Source organism: Panthera pardus, unplaced genomic scaffold, assembly GCF_024362965.1.
Source record: "Panthera pardus isolate Hobbes unplaced genomic scaffold, ASM2436296v1 HiC_scaffold_1, whole genome shotgun sequence".
Classification (NCBI taxonomy): domain Eukaryota; kingdom Metazoa; phylum Chordata; class Mammalia; order Carnivora; family Felidae; genus Panthera; species Panthera pardus.
In genome coordinates this window covers 38,162,009-38,184,297 of record NW_026526654.1, presented here as the reverse complement: position 1 = coordinate 38,184,297, position 22,289 = coordinate 38,162,009, and the positions used below count along the sequence as shown (strand labels likewise).

Here is a 22,289-nt window from a genome sequence, read left to right as displayed (position 1 = left end):
TGTTAATAAAAAAACATGTTTAAATATATTCCAGGGGATGCTTATCTGAGCAAGGTGGCAGTGGTCATAAAGGTGGAAGTGGGGCTTAACATAAAAATATACAAAATAAGAAAGGAAAGTGGGAGCAAGTAACTTCAGAGAAAGATATGAGGAAGATTCAGAGGAAGAAATTAAATTTGCTCATCTCAATGTAAACAGTTGATAATCCAAATGAAAAATTACCAAAGTACCAAAGTAAAGCCAGAAAAGGAAAATATATATATAAACAAATCTTTTCTAAAGAAAAAGGTTTTAAAACGATACATGGTCTAGGGGGCGCTGGGTGGCTCAGTCAGTTAAGCGTCCGACTTCAGCTCAGGTCGTGATCTCGCAGTCTGTGAGTTGGAGCCCTGTGCTAACAGCTCAGAGTTTGGAGCCTGTTTCAGATTCTGTGTCTCCCTCTCTCTGCCCCTCCCCCACTCACGCAGTCTTCCTCTGTCTCTTAAAAATGAATAAACGTTAAAAAAAAAAAAAGATTACATGGTCTAAAATCAGTAAACCCTGATAATTTCACAGATAAATTCTATTAAACTTTTGAGAAAATATATCTCCAGTGCTACTTAAAATTAACTCAAAGCAAAAAATGGAAACTTTTCAAGTAGTTTCTATGAAGTCAGGTAAAACGGATAACTGATAAAAAATAATATCCACTCCCCCAACCTACAAACCAATTTTACTTTTGAAAACTGAATTAAAAGTAAAAATAAATACAAGAATAAAACCTTGCCATTTGCAAAATCATGGATGAATCTGGAGACTATTATGCTAAGTCAAGTCAGAAAAAGACAAATGCCACATGACTTCACTTACATACAGAATCTAAAAAAACAAAAACAAACACTCTTAAATTCAGAGAACAAACTGGTGGTTGCCAGAGTCCGGGAAAAGGGTAGGGGAATGGCGAAATACACATAGGGGATTAAAAGGTAAACTTCTGGTTAAAAAATAAAAAGTCACAAAAATGAACAGTATAATACAGGAAATATTAAAACCGTAATAATGTACATGGTGACAGATGGTGACTACACTTGTGGTGAGTACTGAATAATGTAGAGAATTATCAAATCACTATGCTTGATTGGAACTAATTGGAACTAACTTGGAACTAAGAACTAACTAATTGGAACTAACTTAATTGGAACTAATATAACACTGTATGTCAAGTATATCTCAATAATTTTTTTTTAAAAGTGAAACAAAACCAAAAACAAAAACAAAAAACAAAAAACCAAAGAACAGACTTCAGATTTCAGGGATTTATCAAAGAAATACAATACTGTGGGAATTTATACCAGAAGCAAATAGTTCAATTTTAGGAAACAATATAAATAGATGAAAGAAAACAAAAACCCTCAAATTTCTAACAAATACACAAAAGTTATGATATAAAATCTGTTTTTGATAAAAACCCAAAAATCTCTACAGCATTCAAAAATGGGAATCATTTGGGGCGCCTGGGTGGCTCAATCGGTTAAGCCTCCGACTTCAGCTCAGGTCACGATCTCACGGTCCATGAGTTCGAGCCCCGCGTCGGGCTCTGGGCTGATGGCTCAGAGCCTGGAGCCTGCTTCTGATTCTGTGTCTCCCTCTCTCTCTGCCCCTCCCCCGTTCATGCTCTGTCTCTCTCTGTCTCAAAAATGAATAAACGTTAAAAAAATTAAAAAAAAAAAATGGGAATTATTTGCATGCTACCTTCACCTAAAAAGTCAGCATCATATATATTACTAAAAGTATTAAAAATGTTTTCATTCATTTACCATTTTCATTCATTTCATGAACAAGACAACGAATGACATTTCATGAGTGAGTAAATGAGTAAATACACAACTACTACTACTACTACTGTTATTTAACATTTTTCTTTTTTTATTTTTTTAAGGTTTTTTTTTTTTAATGTTTATTTATTTTTGAGAGAGAGAGAGAGAGAGAGAGAGCAAGCGAGCAGGAGAGGGACAGAGAGAGAGACACAAAATCCGAAGCAGGCTCCAGGCTCTGAGCTGTCAGCACAGAGGCCAACGCAGGGCTCAAACTCACGAACTGTGAGATTATGACCTGAACTGAAGTCAGACACTTAACCAACTGAGCCATCCAGGTGGCCCTATTGAATAACATTTTTCTGAAGGTACTAACAATTAAACAACACAAAGTAAGAAGTTATAAACATGAAAGACGAAGGTAAAACTACCATTACTTAGTGTTATGATTGAATGAATACTTGACAAACCCAAAAGAACAAAATATAAAACTATCAAAAGATAATTTGGTAAAACAACAGTTACATATTTAATAAAAACAAATAGTTTTTCTACATACAAACAATCAAGAGAAAATACAATGGAAAAAATACCTCATTTAAAGTAACTTTAAGTTAAATGATTGGGGAGAACTACTAATATATTTACCTATACAAAGAAATTATACATATTGTTTATATATATTTTATATTATATAATCTGTAACACATGTATATTACCTACATCTTATATATAAATAAAATACATACAAATATATATATATCTAATCTATATAAAGAAAATCTTTAAATGCTCTCAGAGGATAAAAAAAGGATTGAAATACAATGATATGCTAGAGGAGTATTTAGTATCATAAAGATGTTAATTCTACTATAAAGTATTCTTCTTTTTAGAACCAGGTAAGTAATTTCTAAAGTTTATATGAAAAATAAACACATAAACATCTACCACGAAGATTCTGAAAATGAATAATAATAGCTGGGCATAATAAGAGGGAATTCAAACAACAGCCTTGAAAAGCTATTAAAATATATTATAAAGTTTAGCTTAATTAAAGATGAGGAAGAAGCACATGGAAAGAAAACTGATCAATGGAAGAGAACAGTACTAAGTAAGAGTACCCTTACATCCTACAGGTGAAATTATGGGAAAACTAGCTTTACTCAATGAAATCAAGTAGACACCTAGTTTATTCCTTACATCAAATAAAATTCTTATGAATTTTCATAAAAATGTTTAGAACTAATGAGCTAATTTTCTAGTATATAAAGAATTCCCATAATTCATTCAGAAAAAAAAAATCAGTAGAATAGACAACTCAGCAAGATAATAGGCAAATGACACAAATAGTTGACAGAAACAGAAATAAAGAGTATTTAAACACGAAAATGTTCAACTTCAATCATATAAGTGTATTAAAAATGAAATGAGTTGCTATTTTTACCAAAATAAAATTGCCTGATATCTCACGATGGCTTATGTACCCATGTATTTTACATAAGCAAACCACTATGCAGAGTACACACATATGGCAAGTGTATGGGGAAAAGGCACTCGCATACATCTTTGGTGGGCAAGCAAATGTGGTACAACCTATATGGGTGGTGGGCAATTTCAGAACTTTTAAATGCATATATCCTTTCATCCAGTAATAACGTTATCAAGAATATATCTTATAGTCATATTCACATACATACATAGAGAAATATTCACCAAGAATATTCACCGCTACACTGTAAAAGAATAAAAACAACTTAAAGTCCATTAACACGGTTATGTTTGGTATATCCATTTGGGGACAATCTCTCACTTTTCAGTCATATTTGAATGTCTCGTGTACCTTATTTTGTACTTTCACTTTGAAATATTGTGCATCTACGGATTATAGAAAATACAAAGACATTCATTCACTCATCTAGGACAATGGTTCAGTAAGAACAATGATATATTTGGAAATAAACACTGAAAAAGGTTGACAATTTTTTTTTTTCCCCTTGGGAAGACTTATCACTTACCTTGAGTTTATATCCTCTTATATTTTTGGTGTTAAAATTTTATTTATTCTATAAAATGATGATGATGGTGCATGAAATTTCGTTTGTACTTTTAACGCATTTTCCTTGATAAAATTAAAAACTGATACCTCTATGTCAACACACTAATTTTTAAATTCCTAAACGTTAATGATCCCGGATATCCAGAAGTTTGAAAACCAATGCCTTAGCCTATATACCCTGCTTGTAGAAGATCAGCTTCAACTTAATTTTCTATTCTCTTCTACAATAGGAAGGTTACAAAATTTTAAGAATTTTTTGGTTTAAGCAAATGATTATGATTTAACAACTTCCATAACTTAATTTCAAATGTGTATCATGGCAATGGTAGTTCTTCGTTTCAGCCTACTGAATAATTCCAACTAAAATGGTATTTACTCTGAAAAGGTAATTCTTTATTATATCTAACTTATTTTGTCACATATTCAAACTCCATATAATTCAGCGTTAAAGTCTTGTTTATGCATTAATCCCTAGTCTTTTGAATTGATTGCTATTCATTTGGAAAACATGAATTGTATTACACACACACACACACACACACACACACACACACACGTGAGGTGGAAAAAGCAACACCCAAGAAAGAAGGTATATGTCAATAAATCTTGTAAGAGCAAAACTTCCAATACTTATTTCAGGGGTAAGAGGTTTTTATTCCTCAGTCACATAAGCAAGGAGAAATTTTAACAATGACAGCTACCATTGTTTTATGACTACTGCCTAGAAAATAGAACATAAAGAGACATACTCAAGCTACCTAACATTACACTGAAAATTGTCACTAAAGCATCAATTAAAGGAAGCTTATTCTTAACTTATACTCAATAATACTTTTTGAAAAAACCTGATCAAAGATTTACTTTGGTTAAGTACCTGACTCCTTCCTCTCTCTCAAAAAAAAAAAAAAAAAAAAAAAAAATTATAAAGTATTTTAAAAAGGGTTTAGTTTTTAATGTAACATATATACATACAAGTTTTAAGAAGTTTTAAACTCTCATCAATAATACTCTCACAAACGATCTTTAAGTGAAAAGATTACCCAAACGAGATTTAAAAAAACATAACTCTAGGATCCATTCCTATTCTATAAAATGATCCACTTCCTACATCACTGATCTTAAAACTAGTTATTCCAGGGCCCCAGCTGAATGCTTAACTAAGATTTTTCAGACCCACACTCTTTTACTGGTTATAATGCCCCAAGAGCAACTCCCACCAGGTTAGGTCCCCAATAAGGTATCATTGTGTTGTCAAGGAGTATTCACTATAAAGAAGATAAATCAATTTAGAAAGTTTTTTTAAACTTTAACTTAGACCACAATCAAGTTAAAACTTCTGAAAGGCATACCACTCTTCCATTCACATTAGGTTAACTGTTTGGAACTCTTACAGCATTTTTCCAAGGACAAAATGGTACATGTATCTCTCTATAATCCTGAAGAAAGAACACACAAGGCTAAAAACATTTCCTATAAATCTCCCACACCTCATATCCATTTTCCTTTTTTTTAATCTTTTAAACCCAGATGAAAGACAAGGTTGCATATACTTGACCATTCTTTGTAAAGACAATTCAAGATACATAGCTTAAGATTACTATAAAGACCCTAAAAGCTAGAGCTATATATCATACGTTGCAAAAAGTTGTAGAGGCCTAGTTGGGGGTATGCTAAGCTAGGGACACTTCTTTAGAGTTCAGCTTACTGGGACTAGTAAGTGGCGGATGACAGATGGCTTAGAAGGACTGCCATCAGGATTATATCTTAGCTTCTACCTTATCTCTCATCACTCATTCTCCCAAAGCAGACTTTGTTCTGGGCCAGCTGAGAAAAAGTGTAATGGAAAGTGGGATGGCCCTATCCCAGGTGAAAGAGAAAGGAAGGAGAAATGCTGGTGTCTCAAGACAATACAACTTAACATTCAACTTGGTAACTATTCTATCATGTTATAAACAGAATTGCCTAACTGCTTTAGGACATTCTTTGTGGCCATGAATTCCAATTCATATGACCTATCTACTGTCAAAGTGCAGTTATCTAGTAAGTTAAAATGTTTTCCTTTATATAAAACTTAAAAGAAATATTTACAAAACATTTAAATCTGAATTTTCAATAAATTAGATTTCTAATACTTACTGCTTCAGCTTCTGCTCTTGTCTTGAATGTAATTACTGCATGAAGTGAAGAGTCATCAATCTGACAATCTTCAATTTCACCATATTGCTTTAAATTAAAAAGAAGTATTTTCTCCAAATAAATATTTGAAACATCCAAAATCCTAATGGTTTTTAAAACACCAATAAATGTAACCCAGAATATATAACAATTCATGGTGATTAACAGAAAAAAAGATGAATAATTCATTTAGTACTTGATGTTACAAGATAAAGAGTAGTCCTGTTTACAATTCTACACTTTTTAGAATTAGGGAAACTTATACTTGATTGAACTGTGCTTTAAATCAACGAAAGAGCGTCAAACACTGGGTTTCCTTATTGCCTTTCCTTGTACACTCATTATTCCAATCCCATAACGTGCCACCTTCTTTCTAAAACAGAATATTTAATCCTCAGAATTCATATTTTTGTGTGTGCCGTTCTCAATTTAAAGATGGTGCAAATAAAAAGAGTCAGAATTTAAATAATTTTCCCAAAGTAATTCAGTTAAATACCAGAAGAGTCCAGGTCTTTTAAGTTTAACATTCAAACTGACCCTGCTTTCACTCTTAACACATACTCCTCTACACCACACTCTTATAAAGAGTTAAACATGTTAAACAATGCTTGCTTCTGGTTTGCTGGATTTTATTTTTTCCATATGTACAAAGATTTTTCTACAAACAACCTTTATCATATAAATTTCTAGTCCTTTATATATCATCACTAATACCTTTCTTCTTTTTTACCCCAAAATAAAATTATAATTATAATCTCATTAAATACACACGCACACACTCTATATCGAAAATTTCTATGAAGATAATGGACTCTAGAATCTGTTCTGTCAGGTACTAGCTTTGTGAACTTGAACAAGTTACGTAATCTCTTCATGCTTCATCTTCATCTCTAAAGTGGGCATAATAAAGGCACCTACCTCAGAGAGTTGTTGAAATAATTCATAATATATTGAATTATATAAAGCACTCAGAATAATATCTGACACGAAATAAATGCTCTATGATTTTTATTACTACTACTACCACTACTACTGCCACCCCACCACCACCAGGCCCAGTGGGTAAATTAAAGAAAGCATTTCGTTAATCACAATTTGTAACAGTCAACAGTCCTATGAAAATGTAGGTTCTTTTCTGTTACTTGCCACAGGTTCAAATTCCAGGTTGAGACAGAGAACTACACTTTAAACCTGCATTCTTAAAGACTGATCATTTTTAAATGTGCATTACCACTACTAAATTTGGACTTTCCAGACTCCTCTTCCTTAAATATTAATTTTAGTAATTTCATAAACATATACCACTTTTTTCAGTAACTCTCTACGTCCCAACAAAGTATAGTTTCACCTTTGTAACTTCTGTTAACAGCTTAGAATGTGACTGTCAAACATATAAATCTGAATTTCCAAAAAGATTTAATCATTTCTGTAAGCTTATTGATCCTTCAAGATCTAAGTTCCAGTTTTACTGCCTTATGAAATTTTCTACTATCCTTTTCCGATCATATGCCTGTGTAAAAGATACTTCTCTAAGTTACTACTTACAGTTTTTAATAAATGTAACTTGATTATGCCACAAATTATGTTTATAATTTACTTTAACTTATCTGTGTTAAAATAATATATATAAAATCTTTGGAAGGTAAAGAACTGGTTATTTCCTACATATCTCCAGAGCAATTACTATAGGCCTGAGGGCATGACTGACGCTTAGTAACTAACCTTTGGGATACCACTAATCACAACGTTTAAGTTGAAACTGCCTTTAAACAAATATAATTTCCATTCTGCACATGAGCCAAATGGATCCCAGGAAGTCCAAGTTAAATAATGGCTTAGCCAGGACTAGAATCTCATTCTCCTTTCTCATAAGTCAGTCAGTCTGTATTAGACTGTATACCCTGGCACTGACTAAGGCAACTTCAAGATCATATATCAAAATTTCATCTTGCTTCATTTCTAAGGTCAGCTAGATCAAGAATACAGTATTAACAAATAAAATTCCATCGTAATTTAAAAAAATCTGGATGGCTTACATATGTTAAATTTTCCCTTAAAAGTATCAAATGACACTAAACTACTGAACTTTTCCCTCTGCGATAGCAAAGTTTAAATCATTCATTTCACAGTATCTGAAGGCCTACGAGGTGTTAAGAATGGTAATGTTTCTTCCAGATAATAAACAAACAAAAATATGTCTGCTTTTTAAATAATTAACAAAAGATAATTATAGATTAATCAAACCCTTTGGTCAGATTAATTGGATTAAATTCCTCATCATTTTCATAATTTCTCCTTTAATCATTATCCCCAACAATGACTATCAGTACTTGTTTTGTTGGACAGTAAGAAAGTACCGCAAAATGAGGAAGAAGATCTTCTCTATCACTCTCTGTAAATGCAGAAATTTCCAATGCCCTGGGACGATGATCCACCACAGCATGACCAGGCACACCTCGACCTCGACCTCGACCCCTGCCTCGGCCGTGAGCTGCACCTCGACCTCTTGAGTGAATTCCTCTACCCCGACCAGATGAAAGAATCCCTCGTTTTGCAGCCTTGAAGAGATTATAGACACACAAGTTAAATGCCACAATTTCTAACACAAGCCACACGTTATACATACTCTATCAAACTTTTATACAATCTGATATCATATTCAAATACTGGCTTAGAAAAGGGTATCATAATTTAAGGCTTTAGTTTTTAAAGTGAGCGTAAACTTAGGTAGCTAATGCATTTAGAAAACAAACAAAGTAATATTTAAGTCATGTTTAAAATTGTTAAATGTGCCTTTTTCTAAGTTCGTTATTTTCCAAGATCTCAGATTGTATCATTAGATGACCAGCAATTCTTGATTTCCAAATAATACACGGTATAAAAATGTTACTTCACTAGCTTAATACATAGATACATAATTAATATACAATAAATTAATTTTTCCACTTAGGACCTTTGAATACAGTGTGTCTATTTATTTGCCTGGTGGCTTCAGTAGGTATAATTATCTCAAATTATCACTTTGGTCACTTACACTAACATCATCATACAACCAATGTAGCATGTTTAACTTCTATTCCACCACAGTGCTCCACATGAAAAGCACACCGTTCCTTCATTCCACAAATATTTAAAGAGCACTTCCTATGCTCGAGTCCTTACCTTCCTGAAACTCAAATCCTAGAGGGGTAAAGAGACATTTGGCAACCAAGTTATTTAATTATATTAATGAGAAGTAATTAAAAAAGTAAGGAAATGCTTTACTTAAAGACTTGAACAGAACATTCAAGATCTTCAATAAATATGCTAGAATATCCATGAGGATATTTTTTCCTTGTTTTATTCTCCACCTGATCCCTAGCACTTACAATGGCAGCTGGCAGACTGTAGATATTTAGTATGTGTTCAATGACTCAAAGAAGAAACAAAGAACAAGCAAGGTAAGGGTGAGGGGTAGGGGCCACAACATGAACAAAGGAATCAAGGCTAAAATAAACACCGTACTCAAAAATACAGGAAATCCAGTGTAACTGGACCACATGGGACGAAGAAATGAGGCCACAGAGATAAGCAGAACCAGATCATGAAAAATTTTAAGGATCACTAAATTAAAGATTTTTATTTTTGTCCTAAGAGCCATGAAAACCAGTGAAAACATTTTAAGTAGAGAAGTAGAGTGATACAATAAATCAGTATTTACAATGTTATTCTTGCTAGTTTTAAGAACATAGTAGAAGAAAGATGAGAATAAGCTGGGAAAGCAGTTGGTAGGCTACTAACGTAGCCCCAACAACTGAGGATGGAAGCTATGTCTACACTGGTGGCAATACAAGTAAGAGAGAAGAAAACATATTTATGACATACTTGGAAGTAACACGTATAACACTTGGTAACTACTTAGATATGGATAATAAAGGAAAGGGAGGAATCAATGAAGATTCCCAGATTTCTGGTTTGTGTAACTGTGTAGATGGAATTTAGGGGCAAGATAAGCTCAATTCTGAACAAGGGGGAGTCTGAGGATGTGAGATATCCAAGTGGAAATGTCAAGCAGGCACCAATGACAGATCTTTTCAAGTATTAATATTTGTTTCTTCATCTCAAGACAATTCATCTTAATTAACATTAGCTAAAGTAATAACCTAAAATCCAAATAATAAACTTCACAGGTCAAGGATTAATGTTCATAATGGGAGTAGCATATACAAAAGCATGCTCTGAGGAATACTCTCTCAAAATGTTGCCTGAAAAAGGGGGTCCATGGACAAATAAATTTGAGCAATATGGAATACTGATTATGTATATTTAAGGATTCACAAATTAAAAACCTCTAAGAAATCCTATGGCAAAAAGAATGTTTAACCTTTTCCAAATTTATTTGGCCTTAGAAGTTTTTGCACTAAGATCTGTTAACAAAGAATGGAACTGGCATGTTAAATGACACACTCCGGGACATACTGCATTATAATATCTGCATATGCTAATAGTAACTACAAACTATAAAGTTTAGCGATCATAAAAGAAAAGCAGAAAATGCCATTCAGTGTTTAGCTAGATCATGATAGAGAACCAAAGCATGGACTAATAAAGAATACTGGTAGAACTATTATTTACTAAAATTTTATGCGCCCAAACTTTTTATGTGGTAGCTTAAGTCCCATCAACACAAGCAAGTATCCTCCATAATAAAGAAAACACAATTTCTATATTAACATAAAAGAAATACATGTTTTTCAAAACCTGTTATCTTGTCTAAGACGTACAGGCAGCCCTACCAACTTTCCAGAGAACGTAAGATGTACACAGGGTTAGAGGCCATCCTATGATTTCCTATGACAAACAAGACAGAGCTTTAATACAAGCAAAGTGGCTGCTAAATGTGAAGTCTGTTAACGTTAATACCTGGACGCCAGTACTAAATTCAGATCTGTCCTAGGTCAGAAAAAAAAATCACCAGGGTGCTAACAAATTTGGGAAAAAACCCCATAATTCTCAGATGAAGCAAAATAACCTGAACCATAAAAAAATGCTAACTGTGGCATCAAACGATGATAAATATAGGCAAGTACCAATTACATTGATGGCATTAATGTCTCTGTACTTCAAAATGTAAACATTTTTACATTTAATTTTAAACATCTTTTTGCTAAATGTTACAAAATGCTAATTTGTAATAATTTCATAATGTCACTAGATTTTTCTTACAAAAAATAATCATATAGCTAAACTAGAGAAGAAAGTAGTTTATTTTCCTTTATAAACATCCACAGCACCATCTATAGGCAAAACTTAAGTAAGCATGTTTTCAATACAGTTCTCCAGTAAAAGTCTGGGTCGTATAGCAATTTAATATAATATGCCTATATATGTACAGAAGATCTCGTGAAAGAATACCTGAAAAGGCTTTAATAGATTTTGGTCTCAGGGAGGAGAGCTAGAAAAGGAACCAAACTTACTAGAAGTAGAGGGACTTGGGTGTAGAGGTAGAACTGCTGCCACCCCTCATTAAATGAACGATTTTATCTACCAGGTCTGAAACATTTGCTAACTTCTTCTCTCTTTCCTGTATTTGTCAGAGACTACCAACAATTATTGATTAGGATGAGGGGATACATTTTCAAATTGACCACCATGCCTACTACATCTGCTCATCTTTAGCATACTGGGTAGTTGTGGTGAAACGTACTTCCAGCTGTAATTCCGTATACTTTCTCCTAAGTTCAGTGACTTCTTCTCCAGCTTGCATCTTCTTATATAAATCCAGTTCCGTATCAAGCAATTCTTTCTGCATCTAGAAAATGGTAATTAATAATTTAAATGACAATAATTCATATCCTACATTTATAAAATGTTTTTTAATAAAAAATGTTTTTTAATACATATATTACTTATATATATAATAGTTTCTGTATTTATATATATATATATATACACACACACATATATATAGAGAGATATATATATATATATTTTTTTTTTACAAAGAACTTTTATAAATTCCCATTTAATCCATACATTCCTTCTCTATCTCCATCCAGTCCTACAGCCCTAGTCCAAGCCATCAATCATGTCTGGTCTACACTCCTACAATAGCTTCCTAATTTGTTCCTACTTCCGCTGATTTCCCTATAATTCATTTTCCGTACAGAAGCCAAAGTGAGGTTTCTATGGACTCATATGAACTAATTTTCAGGAAATAACTGGGAAAAGAAAAACAAAAAAACCCAAAGTGTTAATGAGCGCTATACAGTATGCTTTTATGTAGGAAAGAATACATACACGCCAAGAGGGAGGGAAGAATGGGAACAGAGTGGCAGGAATCAAAGGGAAACGGTCTTCTATATATACCTTTTTATATAGTTTAACTTTTGAATCATGTTTATGTTTTATTTATTCAAAATAATGTTAAATCAGCAAGAATGAAGGGAAGGGGTTCAAAACAGACTATCAATAGAAATACACCTAACTTTACCAAATTGATAACATAACCGCAGAAAGAAAAAAAAAAAGTAATCCTAGGCCACAGTTCTGACTCTATATCCTTAGTCGAATATACAGTGAACTTTTAAAGAATACAAATAAATTTTGAATCTTTTACTTAGTCGTTGGAAGTGGACTTCTTGTAGCAATTCTGGAACTATTTGGAATGTATTAAATGACTGTGCAAATGAGTACCGTATTGGTGTTAGTGGGAAGCAAGTTGTCATTATGGGAACACAAAGGTAAAATATGGAATAAGAAGGAAAAGAACCCTGGGGTGTTGCATTAGAATCAGAAATATCAATATGAACTCATGATTCTACACATGTATGTACATACACACAACACCAAGTATAAATACTATATAACTCCGAAGTTTTAAAAAAATTGCTTATCAGGTAAAATTATCTTCCTTACTTATTTATATCTAATGGATTGATCTATCTAAATTTCCCTCCTTTTAATCAATTCTATATAATGCTGTCAAAATGTTACTTTTGTTTATTAACCTTTTAGACTATGAACTTACAAAGTTCAAACTCTTCAGTCAAGTATTCATCAAGCATTCAAGTACCTGTATCACTTTGTCCTCAAGATATCTTTTTAATTATTATTATTATTATCCATAAATATTCTAATTATGGACTTTCCAACTGAAATCTAAAAAGTTTAAAAGATGAATAGAGTTTTGTTTGTATATATTTACTATTAATTAATGAAGGAGGGGAAAATGTTAGCATGTAACAGTCAGATTTTAAGCAAAGGTTATTACCTAAAAGGAAAACAATGTTAAGCAATGCAGCACTGTAATGTTTTCAGTAAGTAGTAATATGAATAACAACATAAATTAAAATACCTGAGTCTTGGTTTTTATACTCTTTGGAAGACAACGTCCAGGAGAAGCAGCTTTGACCTCATCTTTCAACTTGGTAATATTTTTTGTCAAAACTTCTAAAGTTTTCATTATTTCTGCTTTATCTTCAGACTTCATTGCTTTGTTTTTCTCTAGTTTTGAAATTAACATCTGCCAAATTTTTAAAAAGAGAAAAACTAAGATACACAAAGTAAACATAGCAAAATAAATATAAAAATAAGTAACTACTAGTTTTAGTTTACATATTTATGGCAAGGCTTACAACCACTAAGACAGCAGAACAGATTTGGTGATGCTATCTGAACTCAAGCCTTAATCTTGGCACATTTTGTGAAGAATTACATTGCCACTGGTCTCTCAGAATGTAAGTTCAAAGAATACAACCTTAAGAAATTCAACTGAAAAGCTGTCAATTTGAAGCAATACTTCAGAAAGTAATACTTTTACTTTCTAATGTATTTGTGGGTATTATGGTCTCTAAGTATTCCCACTCCAAATGTAGTCTACAACCCAGAGAGACGCACAGAAGTTTTATGGTTCCCTTCACATAATGAGATCTTAAAACAATTAATTACTTTCTTTGTCACAGGGAATAGAAACTGGCTAACGTATGAATGGTATCGCCAACGTGGACAGGAAACAAAGGATAAACAAGGTGATATGGGGTGAAAGATAGCACATATTATAGGTTTTATGAGTCAAGGTAGCTTCAGGTTTTGGTGTCAAGTACTGTGATTTCTTTATCAAGTACTGTATATCCAAATTTAAATTAGAAAAGATACATTTTAAGCCAATATGTAAAAAGTTTCTGTGTTTTTAATATTTTGAGATGCCATAACCTTTATTACGAGACATAATCAGGAACTGGCACTAATTAAATGTCATAACCTAGAGCAACAATGTACAAAAGAAATACTGTAAGCCACATAAGTAATTTTACATTTTCTAGCAGCCACATTAAAAAGATAAAAAAACATAAAACAAAAAACACCCAACCAGTAAAGTTAATTAATACTGTATTAAACTCAGTATATCTAAAATGTTATAAGCTTCAACAAAAACTATTGAGACATTTTACTTTTCTTCTTCGTATTAGGTCTTTGAAATCTGGTATGTATTTTTTTAAAAAAATTTTTTTAATGTTTATTTATTTTTGAGACAGAGAGAGACAGAGCATGAACAGGGGAGGGGCAGAGAGAGAGGGAGACACAGAATTTGAAACAGGCTCCAGGCTCTGAGCTGTCAGCACAGAGCCCAACGCGGGGCTCGAACCCACGAACCGTGAGATCATGACCTGAGCCAAAGTCAGACACTCAACCGACTGAGCCACCCAGGCGCCACTATATTTTATATACTTACAGCACATATCAATTTGAACTTGGAACATTTCAAGTTCTCAAAAGTTGGCTGTAGCTATTAGCTACCCCACTGGACAACACAAAAGTAGAGGATCCCAAGAAAATTAAAGAAAGGTACATATCTCAACACTGAGAAAAAGTTTCCAAATTCACTATCTGTTGACAAACTACTGTGTAGCAGCGTATCTGGATAAACATTCCTTATTTCTACTTCACCGGCCACCACAGTTCCTTTAAATCAGTATAATCCCCAGTTCACCATTTAATGTATGCTCTTCATCCCCAATACACATTAATCAACTGACATACACATTATCATTTATATACATTTCAGTGTTACCCTTATCAATTTAAAGTTTCTTAAAAGTAACTATATAGTGTGAGATTAAATTTACTCAAAATTATAACATCTATATTTTGCCAAATCTAGCTTAAATATTTTACCTTCTGTGTTTCAATGTGCTTTTCTAAAATTTCTTGTTTCCTTTTCCTTACATCCTGCTGAAGTTTCAGTGCCTCCTAGAGAAAGATATCAAAATATCACTAGTATACTTACTGTTTATTGTTCTGATAAACAGATATTCCAGAGGAGACAAATGGTTGTGGATGCAGAAGCTTGGCAATAACAATTAAATGCAAAGTTTTGGTATGCAAAAGTTAACTATGTATGTAAGTTTCTAAGACCAATCAAGAGAACCTTTTGTCCCCCTCCCCAAATTAATATTTACTGCTATACAATGAAAAATAAAAGTTCAGTGGCAGCCAACATACACTTTTCTTTTAGCTCTATTTTGTGATAAGCCTTAAAAAAAAAAAAAAAAAAAAATATATATATATATATATATATATATACACACACACACACACATACACACACACACACACACACACACACACACACACAGAAAAGCTTTCCTACATGCAAATTTTATACACTGCTAACTGTATTTACCTGTTTTTTTTTCTGTGCTTCATTATTATCAACTGCAGAGGTGGAAACAAGTAAGGTTTTCTGTGCAGCCTTCAAAGCAGCTGGATTATATACTGTTTTAGTTAGGCCAGTAGATGTAGACAACACCTACCAATACAAATTCAGTTTCTTAAAAAATGTACCAAGCATTCATGATTACCTATCTTGTTTTCTATAAAACTCAATTTTAAAACACTTTTGTCAAAATTCAGTACATTGAAATAAATGTATTATATACATATAATAACTAAAGCACATTTAGCGATTTGAAAGGAAGGGTATGAATGAGGCTTAAACTATAAAATAAAAAAATTAACAGAATATACCTATAGAAAAAAAAGAACATACAAAAACTTCAAATCAAGAAAAAAACACTGACGTGATATAGTCACAAAGCCCTAATCATTTATTTCTTCTACCCAGATCCTTCCATGAAATTTATTCCTACAGTTACTCAAATATTTAATAAAAATCATCTGATGATATATTAATTTATGTGTCTCTCTCCCTGTCTACAAAACCATGTTTTTCTCCTCTTTGTGCTTTTTCTAGTACCTAAACCTTATTACCAATAATTATGAGACCCTGGTTAACTTTAGGCACTTTTTTGGGGCCTCAGCTTGCTCATCTCTAAAATGAGAATGTTTAAGTTGATGGCATCTAACATCCTTACAAATTCAAAAATTCATTCCATGAGGGTAGGGATGTTTGGCTTGGTTTATCACTCTATCTTCAGTGCCTAAAACAGTGCCAGGGCACGTAGTCAATACTCAATGAACACTTTTGCACCAAATTAAACTGAAATGATGATAGATCAGGATGGACAATCTTTTCCACACAAGGGTCAACTCAAGAAAATAAACTGTACAGGCTACCTTTTTTATCCTTCAAAAGCAAAAAGTTGTAGGTTCAATGGAGTGGTTAGTTACTGGTTCTTAGGAGTTTAGAGATCCCTTAAGGGAAATCCATGAATGTTATAAAAACTAAACATGGAACCGTATGTGTGAACAGTGTAACTTTCCAGAGGAAAAAAAGTTTCCAAAGAGTTAAGGGAGTTCATGACCTAAAAGAGGTTAAAGGAACTACACAAACAAGATTATCAATGAGAAAAAGAGCTCACCATTTTAGCTAGTAAAATGTAAACATCCAGGTCTATTAGAGAAGTAACAAGCAGACACTATTTTCTAATCATCTATCATACAGTTAGATTAGGGAACATCACAAAGAATAGGCAATTCATCGCTGTTCTAAGTATTCAAGAATGTTTTAGCCTCCATGTGAAACAAATCTAGAATACTGTTGGGGTGCCTGGGTGGCTCAGTGACCAACTCCTGATTTTGGCTCAGGTCATGATCTCACAGTTATGAGTTTGAGCCCTGCATCGGACTCTGCAGGCAGTGTGGAGCCTGCTTGGGGTTCTCTCTCTCCCTCTTTCTCTCTCTGCCCCCATACCTTGTTCTCTCCCCACCTCCCTCAAAATAAATAAACTTAAAAAAAAAAAAAAAAAGCTTAGAATACTATTATACTGGTTGCATGCAATGCAGATGATGTTTAAAAATAAAAGTTCTTTATAATACTTGACATATATCAAATCTGGTAATTTTCTTATATAATGAAAAGTAATACCCTGACATCACTAACAAATAATGAAATTGTTGCATTCAGTAAAATATGGAGTAAATCTAGAGTTACTTTGCAGTCTGACTTCAGTCACTGTTCTCTGTAATACTAGAGGCAAATTTCTCCCATGCTACCTTACCATACTACACAATGTTAAACTGCAGGATTGTACAAGGATTAGACAGTAACTTCATAAAGAGAGAAACACAACATTATATGCTAAAGACAGAGTTTGAGTGTCTCCTAAACTTTTCTTCACAAGGGTTCCAAGACAAGTTGAAAAGTTGTGACCAAAAAGATTTCTATACTCAAATAAGTTGGAAGTAACGAATATCATAACCCTATCTTCTAGTTTCAAAATGTCTATTACCATAAAAGTTGTGAGAGAGCCTGAAGTAAAGAAACCCATGTAATGCAATCTGTTTAATTCAGCATTCCTTAATTTCAGTATACTCCTTTTTCAAAGTATACTTATTAACTAATATCAGGCTAAGTAAGAAGTGGTGATGCAAAGTAAATAAAAGTATATGACAAGATTCCTTTAAAAGTATCCCACTTCCTTGTTTTATCTAGAAACTCCTTCTGTACAAACAGAACATCAGCTAACATATTTCATTGAGCTCAAGACATCACTATGAAACACATTATGATAATAAACCGCTATTAAAGACAAAAAGGGTGCCAATTATAACCATGAGCACCAATACCGTAAGATATTCTGGTGTTAAAAAGTGAAAGCAAGATGTCTTAGAAACAATGAACTATATGAATCCAAATACTGCTCAGTATTTGAATCTATTTGATTCCAGAGTTTAGAAAGTAAGAGTATGAATAGCAAGGGACATCTGTATTTTCAAAAGAACAGAGTTGTGATAAAAGAGAAGAAAATCTGTTAAAAATGAAACCAGTGGAATGAAGTAACAAATCCAACAGAAAAGAAGATGCTGCAATTCCGAAGAACAAAGTCAAAGCATAGGCTGTGGCCTTTCAAACAACCACACTGTCTCTATTTTCCAAATGAGTTTCTTCATGTGCTATATTTTTATATATTGACCTTACTGCATTCACCTGTGAATTCCAAAGACTTGTAAATTCTTTTGGATTTTTCACATATACTATCATGTCATCTGTGAGTAAATATAATTTTGTTTCTTCTTTTGCCACCTTTATACTGTTTATTTCATTTTCCTGCCTTACTGAACTGGTTAGGCCCCACCCTACTGAATAAAGTGGAGAATGGATATCCTTTCTCGTTCCTGATCTCAAGAGGAAAAGTATCCAATAATTCACCATTCAGTATGTTAGTAGATAAAATTAAGGAAGTTTCCTTCTATTCCTACTTTGCACATTGTTTATTATGACTAATAAATGTTATCATATGCTTTTTCTACTGAAATAGTCATAAGAGGTTCTTCCCACCCTTCTGCCCCTTAGGTGAATTAAACCAATTTTCAAACGTTAATTCAAACTTGCATTTCTGGAATAAATCCTACCTGGCCAGGATGTATTATCTTTTTTCATATCACTAAACATTTGGTAATATTTAGCTTAGGATTTTTATGTCTACATTCATGAGCTATTGGCTTGTAATTTTCCTTCCTTGTAATATACTTGTCAGGGTTGGTGTCAAAGGTCTGTTGAATTCAAAAGGTGAGCTGAAAAGTATATGCTTCGTTATTAAAATGTACATCACTCATACCTCTTACTTCAAGACAAAAAACAATTCCCTAATAAGAAAGAAGTTGAAATCCATTAATACCTCTTTATCTTATTTCCAATGTAAAATATTACCAGCCATAACTACCATTAGTACTTGTAAAGAAAGAGAAAAACAGATTTTTCTCATGGATAAGAGTGGAAAGGAAAAAAAAAGTGTTTTGTAAAAATTACTAAAAATAGAAGACTTATATATTAAGTCATCAGAGTGTTATTTTTTTAATAACTAATGTCCAAGTTGGAATCAAATATAAAAGGAACAGTTACTATGGTTCACTGTGACAATCAAACTAAGCTAGCTCTAACAGGTTTCTACAGCAGAAATGCCTTGTTTAAATGTAATAAAAAGAGAATATGTGAGGAGTTATGTGTATATAGCTTATTAATACAATTATTGTATGGTCAACTTTTATTATAAGTAAATTATTTTAACAAATCTAAACATTAATATATGATATTCTCATAAAGCAGCAAACTGATGTTTTTTTCTATAGCAAAAACCAACCTTAATTGGGAATTCTAACGAGAATAGCATTTTACTTTAAAGTTACATTTATAAGGGGCGCCTGGATGGCTCAGTTGGTTGAGCGTCCGACTTTGGCTCAGGTCATGACCTCATGATTCGTGGGTTCAAGCCCCGGGTCAGGTCTGTACTGACAGCTCGGAGCCTGTGGCCTGCTTCAGATTCTGTGTCTCCCTCTCTCTTTGCCTCTCCCCTGAACACACTCTGTCTCCCTCTCTCAAAAATAAACATCAAAAAAATATTTAAAAAATAAAGTTACATTTATAAAATATTTTCAGGGATTAACAGGTTTTTTCCCCCAAGAATATAAGCAGCTTAAGAGACAAAGGGATTAAAGAGCTTACAAAAAAAAACATTTTAATGTCAAAGAAAAAAATGTGTAGTCAGTAATCAATTGCTGCTGCAACAGCTTGATTTCCAAAAAATCCAACATAGCAAATAATTTTATAGAAATCATTTTTCTCCATAATAAAAATAATCGTAATAATTCTAACTAAATAATCTAGGTAATAATCCTGAGAGAGGTTAATGCATTAAAAAAAAAAAAATCAGGGGCACCTGGGTGGCTCAATCGGTTAAGTGTCCGACTTCAGCTCAGGTCATGGTCCAACAGTTCATGGGTTCAAGCCCCTCGTTGGGCTCTGTGCTAACAGCTCAGAGCCTGGAGCCTACTTCTGATTCTGTGTCTCTCTCTGCCATTCCCCTCCTCACTCTCTGTCTCTCAAAGGTGAATAAATGTTAAAAATTAAAAAAAAAAATCAAAAGTAGGAAATGATCATACATTCCCTTAACCTTTATATTTACAACAGCAAAATTACACAACAAATGCAAATTAAAAAAATCAAAGGGTCACTTAGATGACTGCATTTTATAGCTCATGAAACAGAGGGTAAGACTTGTGCAGGATCATACAGACTGTCAGCTGCTAACTAAACAGCTGAAGTCACCAAAAGACATGCAATGTTCCTTCAGAATACCACACAATTTCCCTTTCAAAGGTTCCATAGTACATATGTTAACATGTCATAACACAGAGACCAAGATATATTTTCAGATTGCAACAACAACAAAAAAAAGTACTGCTAAGGAACAACAACATCCTGTATCACAAAAGTCTGATACACCTAAAACTGGTCTGACATACAAACATTAAATATTCAAGTGATTAATCACTTGCTTCTTAGTCTTTAGAAGAGCTTTGGGAGATAATCTGGACAGTCTAAGAAGTCTTTTTTCTAGACTAACCACGATGGTATACACACAAGTGCCACCTTATTCTTGATAAATTGCTCTATCTCTTGACAGGTACTCAAACATCATTTCACTGATCACTCTTTCCAAATAATACCTATTTAACAGCTACTGCAATACCTTAAGATTTAACAGTTATCAATTAGGTTTTAAGTTTCCTCTCTCAACCCTCTCACAAAAATGGAATTTTAGAGTAAAGAATCACTCAAGGGTTACTCAGTGTTGTTCATAGAAAGGGGAAAATCTGTGTATATGTGTACTTCTTTGGTTTAATAATGACAGAAATACTGTATAATTACTAGCTTTGAGTACTACCCAAAGTACTCTTCTTACTTCAATTAAGAAGAATAAAAAAAGAATTTAAACAATATTTGATGATGGGAAACATTCTTCTAACCTTCCTAAGACTTCTCTGAATTACTAACCTCTAAGGATTCTTCAGAGAAAACCCCTATAGACTTGGGGAACAGGAACAACCAAGAATAAGCAAAAACAAAACGCTATTCTATAAACAGGTTCCCTGAAGATGACTGCAAGTTACACATTTGTACATTATGGCTTTCCTCAAAAGAGTCTTTACAGTATTTCCTAAGTAATTCTTTTTCACAAACAGCCCACTACCATTAGTGATTTTTCACAAATTTAGTTTTTGGTATCTATATTAGTAAATGTATACTATTGATTCCAAGTTTATATCCCTTTTATCCTAAAGCTATACAAAACACATTTAAAAAAACAAAAGCAGATGCAAACATACCAGAAAGATTCTGTAAAACCTATAATAAGTACACATCAACTTCAGAGTTGAAATCTTAACATAAACAGATGTTAAGCGTAAGGTTTTTAGGCCTCTCCAGAATTGCTCAGTACTACACAAAGTATAACAGACTTTATTTTCTTTATTCCTTAGTTACTTATTATCAAGGAAAATAAACCTAATCAAAATAAGTATTTAGATACAGCTAAATTCAGTACAATAGATTAATACATGGACAAATTCACAGACATAAGGAGGCATGATATGGAAAAAAAATTGAAGATTTCATAGAATAAAGAGATTTTCAATCTTTAAAAGAATGATTTGAATCCACTTAAGAGGAAAATGCAATCCAGGAAAATCACCACCAAAAAAAGGAAAAAAAGGCAGGCAAGACTGAGAAACAATGAGCAGAAAAGGGAGCATTAAAGTAGAAAGGAAGGACTAGAGCAGAGGTAACTGCGCCAGAATAACTGAGGTCTGATGAACTATAAATCAAGCAGTTCTTTAGCCGGGGAAATGAAAGTTTCTGCAAGAGTTAACACTGAAGTGAGTCTCTGAGCAGGATGGTGGTAGTAGAAAGCACAGGAGGAACATGCAGCTAGGACACCACAGTTAAAGGCTGGAAACTGAGGGTGGCAGAAAAAGAGAAGTGGGTGACAAACACAAGTGAATGATTCTTGGGCTTTTGAGACAGTACAACTTAGAAAATGCTG

General features: G+C 33.1%; 1 protein-coding gene across 15 annotated transcripts in view; it reads right to left on the bottom strand.

Moving 5' to 3' along the window:
* The window catches only part of RBM26 (RNA binding motif protein 26), an 85,961-nt gene that overhangs the window by 13,184 nt on the left and 50,488 nt on the right, over positions 1-22,289 (bottom strand). For all 15 annotated transcript variants that reach the window (XM_053895431.1, XM_053895489.1, XM_053895453.1 and 12 more), the window contains 6 exons: positions 15,689-15,814; positions 15,181-15,255; positions 13,361-13,528; positions 11,711-11,815; positions 8,382-8,582; positions 5,986-6,072 (listed from right to left, as the gene is read on the bottom strand). In XM_053895431.1, the coding sequence (XP_053751406.1) occupies positions 5,986-6,072; positions 8,382-8,582; positions 11,711-11,815; positions 13,361-13,528; positions 15,181-15,255; positions 15,689-15,814 (762 nt within the window). The remainder of the gene's footprint in view (positions 1-5,985; positions 6,073-8,381; positions 8,583-11,710; positions 11,816-13,360; positions 13,529-15,180; positions 15,256-15,688; positions 15,815-22,289) is intronic.